The 16,882-nt window shown below is 50.3% G+C and overlaps 8 protein-coding genes across 8 annotated transcripts; 6 read left to right on the forward strand and 2 right to left on the reverse strand.

The window, feature by feature from the left end:
- Positions 1-432: 432 nt before the first annotated feature.
- Positions 433-955, forward strand: BO88DRAFT_6219 (uncharacterized protein). The gene has a single exon (XM_025713016.1). It carries the CDS (start codon positions 504-506, stop codon positions 807-809), a length of 306 nt encoding a protein of 101 aa, XP_025568044.1. The 5' UTR covers positions 433-503; the 3' UTR covers positions 810-955.
- Positions 956-3,612, forward strand: BO88DRAFT_6220 (CCCH zinc finger and SMR domain protein). The gene is made up of 3 exons (XM_025713017.1): positions 956-2,032; positions 2,107-2,835; positions 2,889-3,612. The coding sequence occupies exons 1-3, from the start codon at positions 1,101-1,103 to the stop codon at positions 3,445-3,447; spliced, it is 2,220 nt and encodes a 739-aa protein (XP_025568045.1). The 5' UTR covers positions 956-1,100; the 3' UTR covers positions 3,448-3,612.
- Positions 3,613-3,685: 73 nt separating this feature from the next.
- On the reverse strand, positions 3,686-5,035 carry BO88DRAFT_399944 (HpcH/HpaI aldolase/citrate lyase family protein). The gene is made up of 3 exons (XM_025705441.1): positions 4,902-5,035; positions 4,551-4,771; positions 3,686-4,490 (listed from the first exon to the last, which is right to left on the reverse strand). Exons 1-3 carry the CDS (start codon positions 4,939-4,941, stop codon positions 3,777-3,779), a joined length of 975 nt encoding a protein of 324 aa, XP_025568046.1. The 5' UTR covers positions 4,942-5,035; the 3' UTR covers positions 3,686-3,776.
- Positions 5,036-5,518: 483 nt separating this feature from the next.
- On the forward strand, positions 5,519-6,289 carry BO88DRAFT_328060 (DUF846 domain-containing protein; the record flags this gene model as incomplete). Its single annotated transcript, XM_025702536.1, has 3 exons — positions 5,519-5,661; positions 5,786-6,072; positions 6,141-6,289. 3 exons carry the CDS (start codon positions 5,519-5,521, stop codon positions 6,287-6,289), a joined length of 579 nt encoding a protein of 192 aa, XP_025568047.1.
- A 519-nt stretch (positions 6,290-6,808) lies between these two features.
- BO88DRAFT_459500 (FAD dependent oxidoreductase) lies at positions 6,809-8,501 on the reverse strand (the record flags this gene model as incomplete). The annotated part of the gene is made up of 3 exons (XM_025711092.1): positions 6,809-6,956; positions 7,006-7,871; positions 8,016-8,501. 3 exons carry the CDS (start codon positions 8,499-8,501, stop codon positions 6,809-6,811), a joined length of 1,500 nt encoding a protein of 499 aa, XP_025568048.1.
- A 2,529-nt stretch (positions 8,502-11,030) lies between these two features.
- Positions 11,031-12,325, forward strand: BO88DRAFT_354356 (porphobilinogen deaminase). Its single transcript, XM_025703674.1, has 2 exons — positions 11,031-11,603; positions 11,664-12,325. The coding sequence occupies exons 1-2, from the start codon at positions 11,101-11,103 to the stop codon at positions 12,199-12,201; spliced, it is 1,041 nt and encodes a 346-aa protein (XP_025568049.1). The 5' UTR covers positions 11,031-11,100; the 3' UTR covers positions 12,202-12,325.
- A 521-nt stretch (positions 12,326-12,846) lies between these two features.
- BO88DRAFT_328179 (uncharacterized protein) lies at positions 12,847-14,400 on the forward strand (the record flags this gene model as incomplete). Its single annotated transcript, XM_025702547.1, has 1 exon — positions 12,847-14,400. The coding sequence occupies one exon, from the start codon at positions 12,847-12,849 to the stop codon at positions 14,398-14,400; it is 1,554 nt and encodes a 517-aa protein (XP_025568050.1).
- A 479-nt stretch (positions 14,401-14,879) lies between these two features.
- BO88DRAFT_459502 (uncharacterized protein) lies at positions 14,880-15,398 on the forward strand (the record flags this gene model as incomplete). Its single annotated transcript, XM_025711093.1, has 1 exon — positions 14,880-15,398. One exon carries the CDS (start codon positions 14,880-14,882, stop codon positions 15,309-15,311), a length of 432 nt encoding a protein of 143 aa, XP_025568051.1. The 3' UTR covers positions 15,312-15,398.
- Between the last annotated feature and the right edge of the window lie 1,484 nt (positions 15,399-16,882).

Here is a 16,882-nt window from a genome sequence, read left to right on the forward strand (position 1 = left end):
TAGTAGAGTTGTAGTTGCATGAATGAAGAACTGCATTGGTGATGTCCCTGACTGTGGAGAGTCACAAATCAATCTATCACTTGGATAGGTAGAGATGGATTGACACTATGGCAACTCCATCGTCTCCATCTCGATCCTAACCAACAAGTCTTCTTTCTGCTTAGTCCGGCAGATCGACCAGGAAGCCCAATTCTTAGTGAGGAATTGGCTGCCAGTCTAGATTTCCTCCCCAAAAAAGGGGGGGGGGGAGGGGGAACCTGGGACGGTGACAGCGCTGCCGTTTCTTTGGTTGAGAGTCAAATCGCGTCCCGGAAGCTTCAGCTTTGGTTGATGGCCTGTCAATAGTAATAAAGAAAAACATTAACGACAAATAAAAATAGAAAGAGTACCTCTTTAGGTGTGTTGGTTGGAAGAGAAATTTATCGGGAGACACTGCGTAGTAATTGTTTGAAGGGGGGGGGGAAATAAACCTCTCCTTGGAAAGCGCATCAATCAATCAATCAATGCCAAATCCCTCCGCTCTCTCCGACTTTCTTGCTTGCTGCCCTCTTTCCTGCTTCTCTCCCCTTCCTTCTTTCTTTCTACTTGCTGGCTTTACCCCTCTCAACTCCTCCTCCTTCTATTCTCTCTCTCCTTCTTCTCTTCTCTGTGTCTTGCGCGTCCTCCCTCTTTGGACTTCCTTTTTCCATCTCTCCATCCCGTCTCCTCCTCTCCTCTTCTCTCCCTTCCTTCCTTCGTTTTCCGGATCCACTCTCTTCTCCCCCCTCCCCGTCATCATCGATCATTGCACGACGGCTGATGCGATGTAATCACCCGTGGACTTCCAGCTTGTCCCCTGTCGCCTGTCAACCTTGCTAACATCCCTCTTTTTTCCATCAAGCTTTTATATTCGTTTCATGAATTCCAGCTGTCCTGGGAACAAATCATGGACGTGGATTATCGAATCTGACCTGTCTTCTGTTGTCTCCTTGATCTGATTGATTACTGTTCCCAATCTCCAAACGCCGATTACCCCACATCTTCCTGCACACACCGTGTATCCTCCGTCGCCCTCCTACTTCTGCCTTCCTTTGTTCACAACACCCCTCCGACGATCCAGCATGATTCAAGAAGACCTCCTCGAGGATTGTCTTCGCATCCTCCAGGATCAAGCTCTGGACGAAGAAGAGCAGGTCGAGAAAATAGAGGATTTCGTACGCGAAAAGACCTCCTTATCAGGTCCGTCTCTAGAAAATGCCGTCCTCGACATCCTCTGGCGCCATCGCAATCGCACTTTACCAGACTCCTCCCCTCCGCCGCCTCGTCACACGGTGATTCGTCGCTCGTCACCTGCCCCTTGGCAGATGGCACGTTCTGCGACTCCATTATCTCCTCACTCGAATCTAGGCACGAGCCCCGGAAGTACTTCCTGGCTCCAGAGCTCCCGAGGCGGCTTATCCCGGCCACCCCTGTCCTCCACCGTATCGCCTTTCACTTCGCCGCGCCCATCGCCTCGACTAGCTCTTGCGCAACCCATCCCTCACTCCCCTAACCTAAACGCATACGAATTCTCCGATCAGAGCCAGGTGTCCGATTTCCACGGCGACTTGGGAAGCGATAGCAATGTGGACTGGCTGGTTGCCGACGACGCGAATAGCGTCACCTCGTCCATTGGGACCCCGAGCATCACAGGAGGGCTGAGCGCCACGGCACCCGAGTTTGTGCCCGATATGAGCCCGCATGATATCTTACGCACTGTCCTGGGAGACAAGCGATCGAACGATGAAATTGAGGCGGCTCTGGAAGCCAACAGCTACGACTTAGGCGCGACGATCGCGTCGCTGTCGCAACCCGGTGATGGTGACCCCATCTTGCAGCACGCGGAGGATGGCCACGTTGTGGTCGGAAAGTCCATGTCGATGGAGCCACCCAAGATCGCTACACCTCCGAGCAACAGTCGCAGTCCAGTGGTCTGCAAGTACTGGCTGTCTACCGGCCAATGTCTCCGTGCCGATTGCCGTTTCAGTCACGATCTAACCAACCACCTTTGCAAGTGAGTATACTTCCGAGCCTCTCAAGGTATGGTTTTTGCAAGAGTAGGACACTAATAGCAGCGCGCTCGTACAGGTATTGGGTTATGGGAAACTGCTTGGCAGGTGACGGCTGTCCATTCTCGCATGACCCTTCGGCCCTCGTTGCGAATCTCAGTGTGGCAGACGGTACTCCCGGCACAGGATCGCCTGGCACATCATTCCACATGGAGAGTACCTCAGAGGCCTTCCCTCCTCTGCAGTCTACTGCCGGGATGGGAGACCAATGGGCTGGCCAGTATCTTGGCAAGTATCCTGGCCATTTGTCTGCGTTTCCTGGCAGCAAATACGTGCCTCAGGCCATGCAGTTTGCTGTTGGCAAGCGGAATGGAAGTATGACCAACCTGTCCCGCCCCCATTCTCGCCCGGGGAGTCGGCATCAGCATCGTGAGCTGAACCCGGCTGCCCCATCGGTCGATGATCCAGACGCATTCCCTACCCTTGCTGCTGTCAGTGCCAAGAATACGGGCAAGAAGCATCATGGAAAGCGCGGAAATCGCGACAATAATTTAAGAGAAAACATGCCTACATCTTTAGCGGACGTGGTTCGCATGTCCCCATCTCCGGCGCCAGGGAAGGGGAAGACTTCATCTAAGAACAATCGGGATGGGGCTAAAGGCCGTGAGCATAGCGCAGCCGCTCAGGCAATCCCACCGCCGCAGAATATTCCCTGGTTGGAAACTGGTTCCCGAGCGAACCAACAATATATCAAGTACCGGACGGAGGCTATCCGCCATGGTACTGTACGGAACAAGTTCCTTCAGAGGTAAGTTAATACTCGTTTTAAGTTTGAACGCTTGGAGCTGATTGTCCGGATAGTGCTGCTCAAGCGTGGAACCGCAATGACGCAAGAGCCGCAAAAGCCCTGTCTCTGCGGGGCCAGGCTGAAAACGAAGCCATGCGCAAGTGTCATCGGGAAGCAGCACGGCAATTATACGAAGAACGTAACAAACATCTCTTGGACGCTGGTCTGGATGATGCCGCGGAGGAACTCTATGTTGACTTGCATGGCTTGCATCCCGAGGAGGCCATTGAATACCTGGAGAAGATCCTTCTCAAACATGCCCGTGAAGGCCGGCGAGTAGTCTACGCCATCACGGGCACGGGCCATCATTCCAAGAACGGCAAGGACAAAATCGGCAAGGCCGTCAAGGCATGGCTGAATGAATGGAAGTACCTGTTCCGCGAGTTCAGTGTCCCGGGCGAGCGGGGCGGATATGTTGGAGGCATCCTGGGGATTGACCCCACCAGCTACGATAAATCATTAGCCAAGAGTTTGGAAGACGATGCCAACGGCAAGGCGGATGCGGACCAGCCCGTCCTGACTATGGGCAAGATCCAGCTGTTGAAGCGCGAAGACCTGGAGTCAAAGCAATAATACACAGCGAAATTTCCTCCAACCCTCAAGGGAACCTTTCATGATTTCTGATTCTCAAAGGCAACGCCATACTCCAGCTCAAACTCGTACACGCTTGGGAGAATCCCAGGGTTTATAAGGATCCTTGTAGGGAAGCTAATGCCCCGGAGTGTAAGAGGTGATCATTAGGCTATCTACTGAAACTTTTTCTTGATCTCATTTCGGTTCTACCTTCCCCTTATCCAACAAGTACCATCATATATAGTTATTCCTCATTTGTCAACTGGCTTGACTACTTGTATATAACTCCACTCACTCAAGGACACGCACATCATCTGTAATCATCTTCATCACTCCGGCTCCTGGTGGCCCCACTCCTCCCTCAAACCCCTAACATCGAATCCACACGCCTCAGCCTTCCTAACCACCGCCCTGGCCTTCTCCGCCACCGGCACATCAATCATCTTCCCATCCAGCGTCCACGCACCCCGCCCGGCCCTGGCAGCCTTCTCATCCGCCACACACACCCTCACAGCCCACTTAACTTCCTCCGGATCCGGTCCAAAGATCGCCTGCGCCGTTTCGACCTGTGACGGATGAATACACTGCTTCCCATTGAACCCCAACCGTCTCCCATCACGACATTCCTCCTCCAGCACCGCAGGCGGGGACCCGTCCCCCTTGGTAGATTTATACGCCGTGCAGACCAAATCGATAGTCGAGGGGAGGTTCGCAGCGCGAGCAGCAGTAGCAATCATCGACCTTGCGAAAAGAAACTCCGTCAGTGATGGGGTGCGAGTGATGCTGAGGTCGAGGGCGAAGTCTTCGGCTGCGAAGATGAGGCCTTGCAGGAGGGGCGTGGAAGCGCAGATTTGGGTGAGGTTTGTGAGGGATTTGGCGGATTCGACGAGAGCGAGGAGGGAAATGGGAGTTCGGGGGGTTGAGGGGTCTTGTGTTTGTTGCTGTTGTGAGAGAGTGTGTGTGATGACGTCGTTCACGAAGGTCAGGTCCGAGGGGGTGTTGACTTTGGGGATTACGATTGTGGTGAGGTTGGGGGATTTGAGCTATTTCTGGGTTTAGTATATTGAATTGTAAAGGGGAATTCGGAAAAGAGTGGTGCGTACCACTTCGGTGAGGTCACCTAGGGCGAGGCCGCTGTCTACGGAGTTGATTCGCACGGCTCGTTCGCGGATTCCCTGCGGTGCGGGCTCGTCGAGCGCTCTCCGCACCAGGGACCGAGCTTCCGCTTTCTTGTGCGGAGTTACGCTGTCTTCGAGATCGTAGGCCACGCAGTCGGCGGTTAGAGTGCGGGACTTGTCGATGAAGCGCTGGGAGGAGCCCGGGACTGGGATTGAACGGGTTAGTTAGGGGGTGAATCGGTATAGCCGGATAGCAGGTTGGGGGGTGGGATGGGTGTGGAAATGCGGGGAGAGCTGCGGGTTGGGAAGAGATTAAGGATGGGGGAAGAGACGTACTGTAGAGAAGGGCGCGACGGAGGGTATTTCTGGCTGCCATTGTGGATGGGAGGAGAGTGCTCAGTTTGAAAGATGATAGTGAGTGGCTATCGCACTGAGTCAACTGCAATGTCTCCGGTGGATTGAAGAAATGGAGATATCGGATGAAGCTGCAGCGGTTGCGGATTGACCCGCAACTTTAAGAGATCCTCGGTTTGCGCATAAAGGCTTCTCCAGTCAGGAACCGGCCGATGACCTCATCCGGCAGGTGTCGCGACTCGCGCGTATTTAGTTCGTTCCATTGGCGCTTGCACCATTCTCTTGTGGTGAATATGGGCTTTACATACGTATTAAACGCTCAACCCGGGCAATATGGATGAGCCCGTGTGCCGATCGCGTATGAAACAGAGGGGGAGTCGGAGAAATAAGATGAAAAGAGTGTCAAGTAAGTAACCGTCTGCCGCTCCACATTCTGCCGCGACCCACCGCCCCCTGGCTGGAGACACGCAGCATCAACGCAATCCCGCCTCGCATGATCTGGACTCGTCAGGAGGCTGCTTAATTGCCGTCTATCTCATGTGCATTGGACTGTTATCAGAGGATACTTCTCGTCTTGATCCTGCACGCTTTCTGTCATCATGGAACAACAACCGCTCCAGCCGCAGCAGGGCGAACTGAACTGGCGTCTCAGTGCTCACCCGATTACCCTTCTGTTCTTCCTGGGCTTTCGCATCAGCGCCCTACTGATGTACCTCTTCGGCGTGCTCTTCATCAAGAACTTGTGCGTAAATCCCTTTCACAATCAATCTCATGACTATAGCTCCCTCGTTCTCCAATTCCGGACCCTCCCCCAAAGCTATCTAATCTAGATCCAAACAAACAACCCAGCTAACCACCGCAACCAGTGTCCTCGTCTTCATCATCACCCTCCTCATCCTCTCCGCCGACTTCTACTATCTCAAAAACATCGCCGGTCGTCGCCTGGTCGGTCTCCGCTGGTGGAACGAAGTCAACACTTCCTCCGGCGACTCCACCTGGGTCTTCGAGTCCTCCGATCCCACCACCCGTACTATTACTGCCACGGACAAGCGCTTCTTCTGGCTGAGTCTGTACGTGACGCCTGCGCTGTGGATCGGCCTCGCAATTCTGGCCATTATCCGTCTGAGCAGTGTGATTTGGTTGAGTCTTGTTGGTGAGTTCATCCTTCCACTCTCCCCTTCAGCAGGTGTATAAGGAGTGTTGAATACTAATTGGATATAGCCATTGCTCTCGCTCTGACCATCACCAACACTGTTGCGTTCTCCCGGTGCGATCGCTTCAGTCAGGCTTCGACATTCGCGAATAGTGCGCTTTCGGGTGGGGTTATGAGTAACCTTGCGGGAGGTCTGCTGGGCAGGCTTTTCAAGTAGGGTGTATGCCATTAAATAGGATTATGCCGGGGTTCATACGGGATGTGGACCTCGGGCGGTCTGTTTGTCTTTGATTTGTTCTTTTGAGTGGGATTGGTGAGTGTAGTGGGTTTGTCCGGGGAAGGAGTAGGTTGGCCTAGGGGGCGGGAGCTTTTGTTTCGTCAGTTATACTCTACTAGCGTTATGGGTTAGATTTTATTGAATTGTATCATTTGTTACTGCTGGTATGTTCAAGATAGTCTCTTAAAAAGATATCTGATCAGATGTAGAGTCTACTTATCGCCGTACACTGGGGGTGTATAGTCCAAACTTCAATAGAACTATAGTCGCTGAACAATAAGTTAAGGTTTGTCTGCCGAATTCCACTGTAAGACTTAAAGAAAGCATTATGATATTCCATTATCCTGCTGACGGTATACTATAGGGTACGTGCGTCCTCAACAGTCAACTACGCACGATAGATTATCATCCAACAAACTGTACCATTCTTGCACTCCTCCGTTCCATGAACGGTCAAGTTCAAAATGACCATCCGCCCTGACGGAACATGAATCCAGTTGGATCATACGCCTCAGCGATGCTCGCCAATCTCGCCCTGTTCGTGGGTCCATAACTGCCATACACATCCTGGTAGTCGGCAGCATCATTCATGAATAGGGGATTGGACCTACACTTGTCAGTATACTGTATGAATAAACCCGAGAAATGAGACTTACGAGATCCAATCAACATCACCCGACTGATAGTGCGTCGGCTTTGTTCCCAGCAGCGTGTTATTAAACGCCTCCTTCACAGTATCCGCAACCTCGCGCAAGTACTCAGGACAAGCATCATTGCAGACCGGGTTCACCCAGATCAAGTCATTTTCGACCCAGACACGATCACCGTTGGCAGGGTCCAAACCGAGAGCATTACCACCAGCGTTCTGAGAAGCACGAGCAATACGCACCGACAGCGGCTGCGGGGTAAAGGTACCGAGTTGAAAGTCCAAGTTCCGGGAGGAATCATTCTTGATCATAGATTGGTACGTAGTCCAATGGGTCTCAAACAGCTGGGTCATCTGCTGGGACGGCATGTTGGGGAAAGTATTAACGTGGATGGCGGCGTTGATGCCGTAGATCTTGGCTCCGCCTATCGCGTTCGTTAGATCGGTGTAGGTTCCGGTTTTAGTGGAGTCAATGAAAGGTTCAATATCCTCGAGTCCGGCAAAGGCGTTGGCGCTGGGCTTGGCCCCGTCGTAGAAGAAGAAAATACCGGGGTTGGAGACCAGGGCTCCGGGCAGGCCAAAGTCGAAGGTCGGGATGATGGCGGCTTTGGCGTCTGGGTATTCGCTGGTGAAGTTGGAGAGCGCTGCGAATATTTGCTCGCGCTTGTCGGCAGTATAGGAGCGAATGCCACCCCAGACTTGTCCGTTGTCGCCGAGTGGATGGGCCTTGAGGGTGAACTTGGTGACAATGCCAAAGCGGTTGCCTCCACCGCGCAAGGCCCACCAGAGATCTGGGTTGGAGGTGCTGTTTGCGTTGGTTATGGTGCCATTGCCTAGGACTACTTCGAAGTTGATGACGTTGTCGCATGCTAGACCCTGAGTTGGGTTAGTGCTGGGATGTTGGTATGAGGGGGCAGAGGGGGGGTGGGGTAAGGTAAGTACATATTGAGCTGAGTAGTATGACAATCCTCCTCCAGTTGTGAGCCCTGCCACGCCAATATTGGACAATCGGCCACCTACGACAACTTGGTTTGTCTTCTGCGTGACGTCGTAGACATCGCCCCATCGTGCTCCCGGACCGATGTCGAAGCTCTGGCCGTCCGAGTTGCGGGTGGTTGAGGACATGTTCTCGTTGAACGTGATAAGAACGCCTCCATTAGTACTGGAGAACCCCACGTTGAAGTTGTGTCCACCTGCTTTAAGTGCAAAGGGTGCTGTGGGATATTTGTTCAGCTGCTGAACTGCAACGGAGACCTGTTGCGCCGTTGCAGGGAAGAAGGCGCAGGCTGGACGGTTATCGGCGTTCACACCGTTCCAGTACTCCTTGACTGCATTGCTGTAGTAGGACTGGTTCCAGAATGTCTCAGTTGCGTAGGTGCCTGTGGGGTCCCAGACGGTGTATTGGGGGTAAACCGTGTGTAGGTGCTGGCAAACCGACACAGCATCGGTGTTAGGTGCTGCCAGAACAGGGGCCACTGCGGCCAGAAGAAGAGCAGCTGCTATCATCTTGGACTCGAATAGCTTTGCTTGGGCCATGTCTGGTACAACGAGGTCTTTTGGCCACCTTAAATGCGATGCTCAGGGGGTCCATGCTGAACGGACTGTATATCACCTGTTGCAATGAATCCTCAAAAAAGGGCAATATTTCGTGTCGTATTTGCGTATTTGCGTATTTGATTCTAGATCGGCACGAACGTTGGGGCTAAAATAGACTGTTTGATGATCCGTCGGACGGAGGATACTCTCCAGGGACTGTCAACTCATCAGAACGGAGGGGGATCTGCACAAAACCTCGAAGCGAAGTCCCAACTTTGAGAGTGACCGAGGATGCACGTGTCTTCCCCGCTGCACCGTATTTCGAATGATTCAGTACGGAGTACCTTCTCTTGGGTAGTTTGAGGAGGTTTGAGAAGTCTGTTAAGGGGTGAATCGAGAGCAAGTATAGAACATATCGTGGCTTACGCTATTTTCCACGTTGTCAGCTGGAATTTGTCTCTCCCGCCGAGAATACGTCAGATTAGCACTGATTTATTGGACCGAGGATATCATATCCTTCTTGACAGGTTATTGAACATCTGAAAATTTCTCATAGCTCGGCTTGCATTGGGTGGTTTTCTTTTTCGATGCTTAACCCTGCATAGCACTGAGACAAATATCTCGTGTCATAGCCAACCCAAAGGGTCCCATGATATGTGACTGAGCAGAGTGTCAAAACTTACATATATTTCCGCCACGATGAATGAAGAAGAGGTGTAATATTCTATGTCAAATGCTGGATGCAAGGAGTGTCCCGCTCAAAAATTGAAGCCCCGGGGCACGGCTCGGGAATATGTAGGGTTTGATGCATCCACAGTGCTGCAGTAGAACTAACGACACAACAACTTGTTTCTTTCAACTTCAGCTTGTTTTCTCGTGACAAAATTCCCGGCATTAGTCGTGGCGCTGATTGAATGGCCCACACGTGTTTTACTCCGAACAGAAAGCCATAATGGACCGAGTCCGTTCGCTGCTTCTCAGAATCATGGAAGCTCGTATTCGACACCTCGTCTGCGCATAAGATTATTATACGCTTGAAACCGTGGTCTTTACCGCAACCTACTTCACAAGTACTATTACCCCTAACTACATCTGCCGTGATTTGTGGCATCAGAAAGATGGCGACTCCCGCTGCAAAGAAAGCCACGCCATCCAAGACCGCATTTGACTTGCGCTCTATCTCCGGAACTGTCTCCTACTCCTCCTCTCTCTATTTTCCCACGCCCATTGGCAGGGCGTCATAATCCACGCTCAAGATCCGAAAACCGTCCTGATGTATGAATTTATCGAAGTCTCCGTGGTAGGGCGGGTGCTCTACCCATCAGCTGTTCGCTAATAGATATCATGGATCAGCCAGGTCCCTTTTATATCAGCAGATGGGTCAGAAGAGTAAATGATGGTAATGAGGTCGGTATCAAGTTGGGCGCTCGCTGAGCCTGGACCTTTCATGGTAGTCTGGTGTGAGGACTCCCGACCGTAGCGTCATCATCCTTTCTTAAAGCTGGGTCGCTAACTCGCATTCTTCTGGGTTCCGCGCATCAGACTTAAGATTGTAACGCCGCCGATGGTGACCTCGAACGCTGGGAGCCATTTCTACTACGGCGTGAAAGCCAAAGCAAATAGTAAGAAAGGTCGACGGGTACATTGCTGAGGGTCCAGTCAGCATAAGAGTACTCATATTAAGTGGAGAACAGGTAGATCGTATCTGGGTTAGACAAGAAGCCTTAACGTCTATACCCTTTTCTGCTTGCTCAAAATGACATAGTCAGAATTTAAGAGTCAGACATCCTGATCTTGATTACCAGCGATGACAGTTACTTCAACTAGTTCAGGGTTTGATGTGCGCGAGACCACGAATCAATTGTGTTGCCAGTGTTGGGGGCGGGGACAAAGTCAATCATAATTGTGGTGATCGGCTCCCACAATTGTAATTCCTCCTTTATCAATCGGCCTGAAAGTTCCCAAGGAAATATTATCTTCCTTGTCTTCGTCCAAGTCCCGACAGATGTCTATCTTATGTCCGCGATAGTATTATTTCTCAGCACACGCTCGACCAGATCTGGTACAGGGAACTATCCCCGAATGACGAATCTTCTGATTAACATTGACATGGAAACTAAGACTTTTTCTTGGAAAGCTCATCTCTTAGCTATTCGACATCCTTGATATATTCAGCTCTATCATTGTGGATGATTTCTCGAGAAGAGAGGTTCGGCGTCTCGTTAAAGATTCATTGCCGGATGATGCACAAAAACCCTGGTATCTAAACATCGCATGGTTTCCAAACCAGATATGCTACCTGGATCTCATAATCTCCACTGGCAAATTTCTACATTCGCTGAGTTTAAGTTATAATGATCGATAACAGGACGGTTCTTCTCAGGCCTCCACTCTGGATCACTAGTCTCAAAACATACAAGCGCTTATCTCTTAGTCACCTAAACTTGGCTAGTTTATCGATTTGACTACAGGCGAACTGAAACCTGAAATCCTCAACTTCACGAAGTCCAATTGTCATCTACAAACTAAGCACAAGTCATATTTCTCAGTCACTATCGCGTACTTTGAGATGTCACAGAATACGCCAGCCACAGTACAGGAGCTGCGCCTGGGTACCCGCAATTCCAAACTGGCATTAGTACAAGCAGAACATGTCTCCAAGGAATTGACCCGTGCTCACCCCGGTGTCCAGTTTCCCTGGCAAACCGTGGTGGTGCGCGGTGATGTTGACAAGAGCAGTCCTTTTTTGAAGTTTGCAGGCCCATCTGATGCAGCAAAGAACATTTGGACCGAAGAGATGGAAACCAAGCTGTGCGCAGGAGAGTTGGACCTCCTCGTGCATTGCCTCAAAGATATGCCGACGCGCCTACCAGAGAACTGCACACTGGGGGCAATTGTTTATCGGGAAGATCCCACCGATGCATTGGTGATGAAGGAGGGGCTGCGGTCGCAGTATACGGATCTGAGTCAATTGCCCCCCGGCTCCGTGGTGGGCACTAGTTCCACTAGACGGAAAGCCCTACTTCGATACAGATACCCACACCTGAAAGTGGAGGAATGCCGTGGCAATCTGTAAGAAATTAGCCCCTTACTGTCCCTAATACTTGACTTTCTTCTAACTTGGCATGGTAGCGGAACGCGACTGAGAAAGCTAGATGACCCAGAAGGGCCATTTTCGGCAATCATCCTGGCCACGGCCGGTATGGTCCGCATTAATCTAGAAGACCGCATCACTAAGCGCTTACCTCCCTCGGAATTCCCGTATGCTGTCGGACAGGGCGCCTTGGGCATTGAAATCCGCAAGCAGGATACCCATACAGAGACCATGGTTCGCAAAATTGAAGATCTACTTACCCGACGGATCTGTCTGGCAGAGCGCTCACTGCTGCGCACTCTTCAGGGTGGCTGCTCGTCTCCGGTTGCAGTACAATGCACTGTTGAACAGGCACCGACAGCTTCCTCGGCAGCTCAATTGCGACTAGATGGCACTATTATTCACCCCCATGGGACAACATTGCTATCCGAACGGACGACAGCGGAAGTGGGAACGGACGAGGATGCTGAGGCGCTGGGTGCTACAGTGGCTCAGTGTTTGTTAGCAAATGGCGGGCAAGCTTTGTTGGAAGAAATTCGATTGCTACAAGAGACAATAAAGATTGACGCAAAATAGTGGAGGACCTGATTATGTACCACTAACTAATAGAATAAATCCCCCCTCCTTATATGTTGCTACGGCTGCTAAGTTTCACGCTATCTATTAGCCAGGCTCTAGCTGTCAGTAAGTTGGTTTTACCTATCGCAATAGTACCCTTGGAGGCTCAAGAGCACCAATATGAGACTATTGGGCATCGTCTTGCCCTCATGAGCCATCAAAGAGCTCTTAGGCACGTCGCGATAAAACTCAAATACATGGTCGATAAGTACCGGAAGTAAGGCACACCAGTGGATGTATGTTCCGACAACCTTGAACACTCAGCATAGGGTATTTTGCTTAGTTCCTGACAATTCTATGACTCCTTTCCATCAACTATCGCAATATAACACCTCAACAAGCTCAAATTATGATGAGGGAAGTAGAAAATGCTATCATGCGGGACTCTCCTCGCTTTCTTACTTGAGTTTCATCACCGTCGATTTCTCTGGGGTCACTCTGAGGTCACTCTAGTGGCCTCCTATCTTCACAATCGCATCACCTAGACATCTAACATATACAGCGAGGTAAGAATATTCACACTACAAGATTCTACCTACCATCATTATCTCTAGCGCTTTCAGAGTCTCCTCGCTCTAACTCTCACTTTTGCCTCAGGACACGATGGTACCCGAACTCAGAGGGAACACAGCAGAAGCTCTTACGAGCCTTCCAACCAAGTTACTTGCGAGGATTGTATCTTATCTACCCAACCGTGATATAAAGTCTTTACGCCTGACATCCCAGCTTCTGCACGAATTCGCACACTTACGTATTGAACGTGTCTTCTTATCCGCTGACCAACGTAACCTTGATGTCTTCCGTGCGGTTGCCGACCACGAAGTCTATCGCCGGCACATCAAAAAGATCATCTGGGATGACACGCGGCTGTTACTCCCACCCCAGTTCTCGGTGCTAGACTGCGGGCGAAATCTACGAGAGCAAGGCCCTTGCGCAGGAGCTGAACTCTGGTACATCAATGCTTGCCGAGAAAATATTGCAGATTTGCGGAGGTACCAGACCGACTATACGGGGTTAGCGGATTGCATAGAGCGGGCCGAGCAAGATGTTGCTTCCACGGTATGGCTGAAAGAATCCTTTGCTCTCTATGATAGATTGAGTAGGAAACAGGAAGAGAACATTCGCACTAACGCCGACGTGGAAGCCTTTGAGTATGGGCTGAAGCAATTTCCAGCCCTGAAAAGAGTCACAGTTACACCTGTTATCCATGCACGGATCTTCCACCCTCTTTATCAGACACCCATGATTCGCACGTTCCCAACCGGGTTTAATTATCCTGTCCCGTGCGGATGGCCGACACACAAGGAGAATCAGCCAGCCATTTCTCTGTGGACCGATTTGCACGAGCACTGGAAGGATAGATGGCGTGGAGTTCAGGGTGCACTGCATGTGCTGGCAAGAGATAGAGAGCATCACAACATCTCTGAGCTCGTTTTTGATGTGAACCAGCTGAACACAGGGATCAATTGCACGATCTTTGAACAACCCTGTGAGGAGCTTTTTAACTTCTTATTTATCCTTAAGCAGCCAGGCTTCAAGCGACTTGATCTTGCTATTATATGCTCCAATCAATGTGAACGTGGATGGCCTATTTTCTCCAATGGGAATTTGCGAGACGTGTTGAGAGTTGCGGTAGATTTAGAACACTTCAGCTTCAAAGCCAATGTGTCTGCGCTGCAGCGAAATTCGTCTAGCGATATTCACTTTTCGAATATTCGACTTGATACCGTTTTTCCTGTCGCCAACTGGCAGAAACTCCGCCACTTTGGACTCTCAGGCTTGTCAGTCCATACTACTGGCATGGTCAGGCTTCTGGATCGACTGCCACTCATCACTAGCTCAGTAGAACTGAGCTTTCTGAGTTTTTCGGAGCCTGATGTTGACAATTGGTCAATTCTGATCGAAGGAATCCGGAACCGTACACGGTGGAGATATCGAAGTACTAGTAAAAGGCCTAAGCTTGTTGTGGGTGTGGATGTAGTGTGGAATAGACGGCCTGGCTTAGGGACCTGGATTGAAAAGGAAGTATACGAGTTTTTGTATGGAAATGGGCTAAATCCATTTGACGAACATGGTATTGTCAGGCCGGGCGTGGGAATTGAGCGGGATTCGTTTAACCCTGACTATGAGCGGCCTCATGTTCATCCCGAATGTTGATTTGGCTGGATATTATGGAGAATTAAGGACTGTGGCAGTATTGCAACGTCGCTTGAATTAAATAAAGTTCTACAGGTCTCAACGGGTTGACTAAATGATTGAGTTAGTGCCAATATTGCCCATAAGCCGGTAGACTGATGATGCATTGCAGGAGAGACTCTGGTAACTACTCCTACTCTTGGTACTATCCCGTATTTATGTAGTTTCCAGCGCATTCATCTCGTAAAACAACATCTTTTCGCTATTTTCCGCAGTTTTAGGCATCTTTCCCTGGCCATGTTAGCCCATTAAAAAAAAAGAAAGCGCGATGCTCTTCGCTGCCACGTCAATCCCTGTCATTAGCCACTCAGCTGGAAATACTGCCTTGCGCGTCTCGATTTCGCCGATTGCCAACTTCCATCAATCCTTCTACACATTCCAACACAATACCAAGACCACCAGTCACCAGTCATCGCTGAACAGAATATTCTCTGCCTGAGATGCAGCAAATGAGCTCGCCAACTTCCTCCCTACGCCATGAAGACTTCACCGTAGCTTGGATCTGCGCCTTACCCGTGGAGATGGCAGCCGCCGAGGCGCTGCTGGACGAGCGTCTACCCGACCTGCCCGCCCGACCTCACGACAACAACACGTATAGTTTCGGCGTCTTCCACGGCCATCGCGGTGTTATTACTAGTCTATCGTCTGGGGTTTACGGGACTAATTCTGCAGCGGTCGTAGCCACTGGAGTCCGCATAAGTTTCCCATCTCTTCGATTTGGACTAATAGTCGGAGTGGGCGGAGGGGTGCGTGACGCTGGAGTTCAGCTCGGGGATGTTGTCGTGAGCAAGCCCACTCGTGAATATGGAGAAGTTATAGACCAGCGTGGCTGCCGCATCTGGTCATATACTCACGGTAAAGCTTCTTGTTGAGGAAGGAGCTGATATGGGAGCCATCGATCATGAAGGGGATCCTGCCCGCCTCTATGATTTTTCAGAACCGTCACATGGAAGTTGTCAATTTCTCTCTTCACATTGACCTGGCAAGCGATCGATGCAAGATGGAATCCGTGCTACTTTCAGCAGTTGAGGATGACGATCCTAAATTGGTCACTCTTCTAGTTAATAAGGGGCTCAACCCGAACTGAAGTTCCAAGACGGGCATCGGTCGAGATGATTGTACAATTCTCACTTGGGCCGCCAAGAAGGGATACAAAGATTTGGTGCAATAGCTTATTCACTATGGTGTGGACGTCAATTTGCAGGATAATGAACGCTGGACTGCACTTGCTCAGGCTGCAAAATATGGTCATGACGCCGTCGTCAGACTACTAATCGGGCATGATTCCTACATTGATTTTCCTAACGACTACTTTACGCCCCTTCAAGTTGCTGCAGTCAACGGGAAAGATAGCATGGTGGAAAGTCTCATTCAGCATGGCGCAGATGTGAATCTCCCTTACGAACAGTTTACGCCCCTTTTAACTTGCTGCAGCCAGTGGGAGGAAGAGCACAGTCAGAATTCTCATTCAGCATGGAGCGAGTGTCACATATCCAATCCTGGCACCCGATTCGCTTAAGACCGGATATCGTCTAGGGGATTATTTGTTGAAGCAGCTGAGCCCAGGAATGGGTTCTCCAATGGATATTCGAGGCTCTGAAAGTCGCGCACATTTGAGAAGGGCCGTAGAGATAAGTAATAACCAAAAGCCGCGATTAGTCCCGCGGCGTCTTCTCAAAGTCTTCTGGGGCTATGAAGCCGATCGAAACGCATGCGAGACTGATGGTGCAAATGATGTTGCCTTGGCCGTCCGGCATGGTTATTCAACAATTTCACGACTTCTACGTACCAGCTCTGCTTGTTGAAGAAGTCAATAGCAATTTCAGAATGGTTATCAGTAGACCTAGCCGTGTCATTTGAGTTGTTTGCTCTATGGGGCGCTCTGCTGTTACATTATGTTCCGTGAGGCTATTCTGAGATATACTACAACATTATACTACAACATTTCCTGCTTCGAGATAAACAGTGCCTGGAGTGAGTTATCGATTTTGTATATCATTAGTTCCATGGTATAGCATATTGCTGAGCAAATGGGTCTGCTAGAACTGATATAGAGAGGCCTGACTTTTTGGGTTGAAACTGGGCTTGAAAGATCGAATGTTACCGTTAAGTAGGAAATTCAAGGAACGGAACCCAGATAAGCCTTCGAGTGCTACTTGAATTCAGCCGGCGGTGAACAGACTTGGGGATTGTAATATCTCAAAGAAAACATGAAAAACCCCAATTCAAATTCCTTTAATAGTCTTTCAATGCTATCCAATACATAACATGTCAAAAACCAGAAACTTGTTATCTGCGAGCGTGCACGTGGGAATTTCCACCCGAGGACCAGTTCAAGCTTCAGGAGTTTTCAGCTTCATTTACAAGGCTGCAACAACAATCCTGTGCCTGCAAGGCTGAGTGCTCCGGGAGGTGTTATCTCATCCTCTGAAACCGTCTAATG

Source organism: Aspergillus vadensis (genome assembly GCF_003184925.1).
Source record: "Aspergillus vadensis CBS 113365 unplaced genomic scaffold BO88scaffold_1, whole genome shotgun sequence".
Lineage (NCBI taxonomy): Eukaryota > Fungi > Ascomycota > Eurotiomycetes > Eurotiales > Aspergillaceae > Aspergillus > Aspergillus vadensis.

Coding starts and splice junctions, on each gene's coding strand:
- BO88DRAFT_6219 (XM_025713016.1), top strand. CDS start 504: ATGCCAAATCCCTCCGCTCTCTCCGACTTTCTTGCTTGCTGCCCTCTT.
- BO88DRAFT_6220 (XM_025713017.1), top strand. CDS start 1,101: ATGATTCAAGAAGACCTCCTCGAGGATTGTCTTCGCATCCTCCAGGAT. Junction 2,033..2,106: donor CTAACCAACCACCTTTGCAA/GTGAGTATACTT, acceptor GCGCTCGTACAG/GTATTGGGTTATGGGAAACT. Junction 2,836..2,888: donor CGGAACAAGTTCCTTCAGAG/GTAAGTTAATAC, acceptor TTGTCCGGATAG/TGCTGCTCAAGCGTGGAACC.
- BO88DRAFT_399944 (XM_025705441.1), bottom strand. CDS start 4,941: ATGGCAGCCAGAAATACCCTCCGTCGCGCCCTTCTCTACA. Junction 4,772..4,901: donor CCGTCGCGCCCTTCTCTACA/GTACGTCTCTTC, acceptor GTTCAATCCCAG/TCCCGGGCTCCTCCCAGCGC. Junction 4,491..4,550: donor TAGGTGACCTCACCGAAGTG/GTACGCACCACT, acceptor ACCCAGAAATAG/CTCAAATCCCCCAACCTCAC.
- BO88DRAFT_354356 (XM_025703674.1), top strand. CDS start 11,101: ATGTCACAGAATACGCCAGCCACAGTACAGGAGCTGCGCCTGGGTACC. Junction 11,604..11,663: donor GAGGAATGCCGTGGCAATCT/GTAAGAAATTAG, acceptor TTGGCATGGTAG/CGGAACGCGACTGAGAAAGC.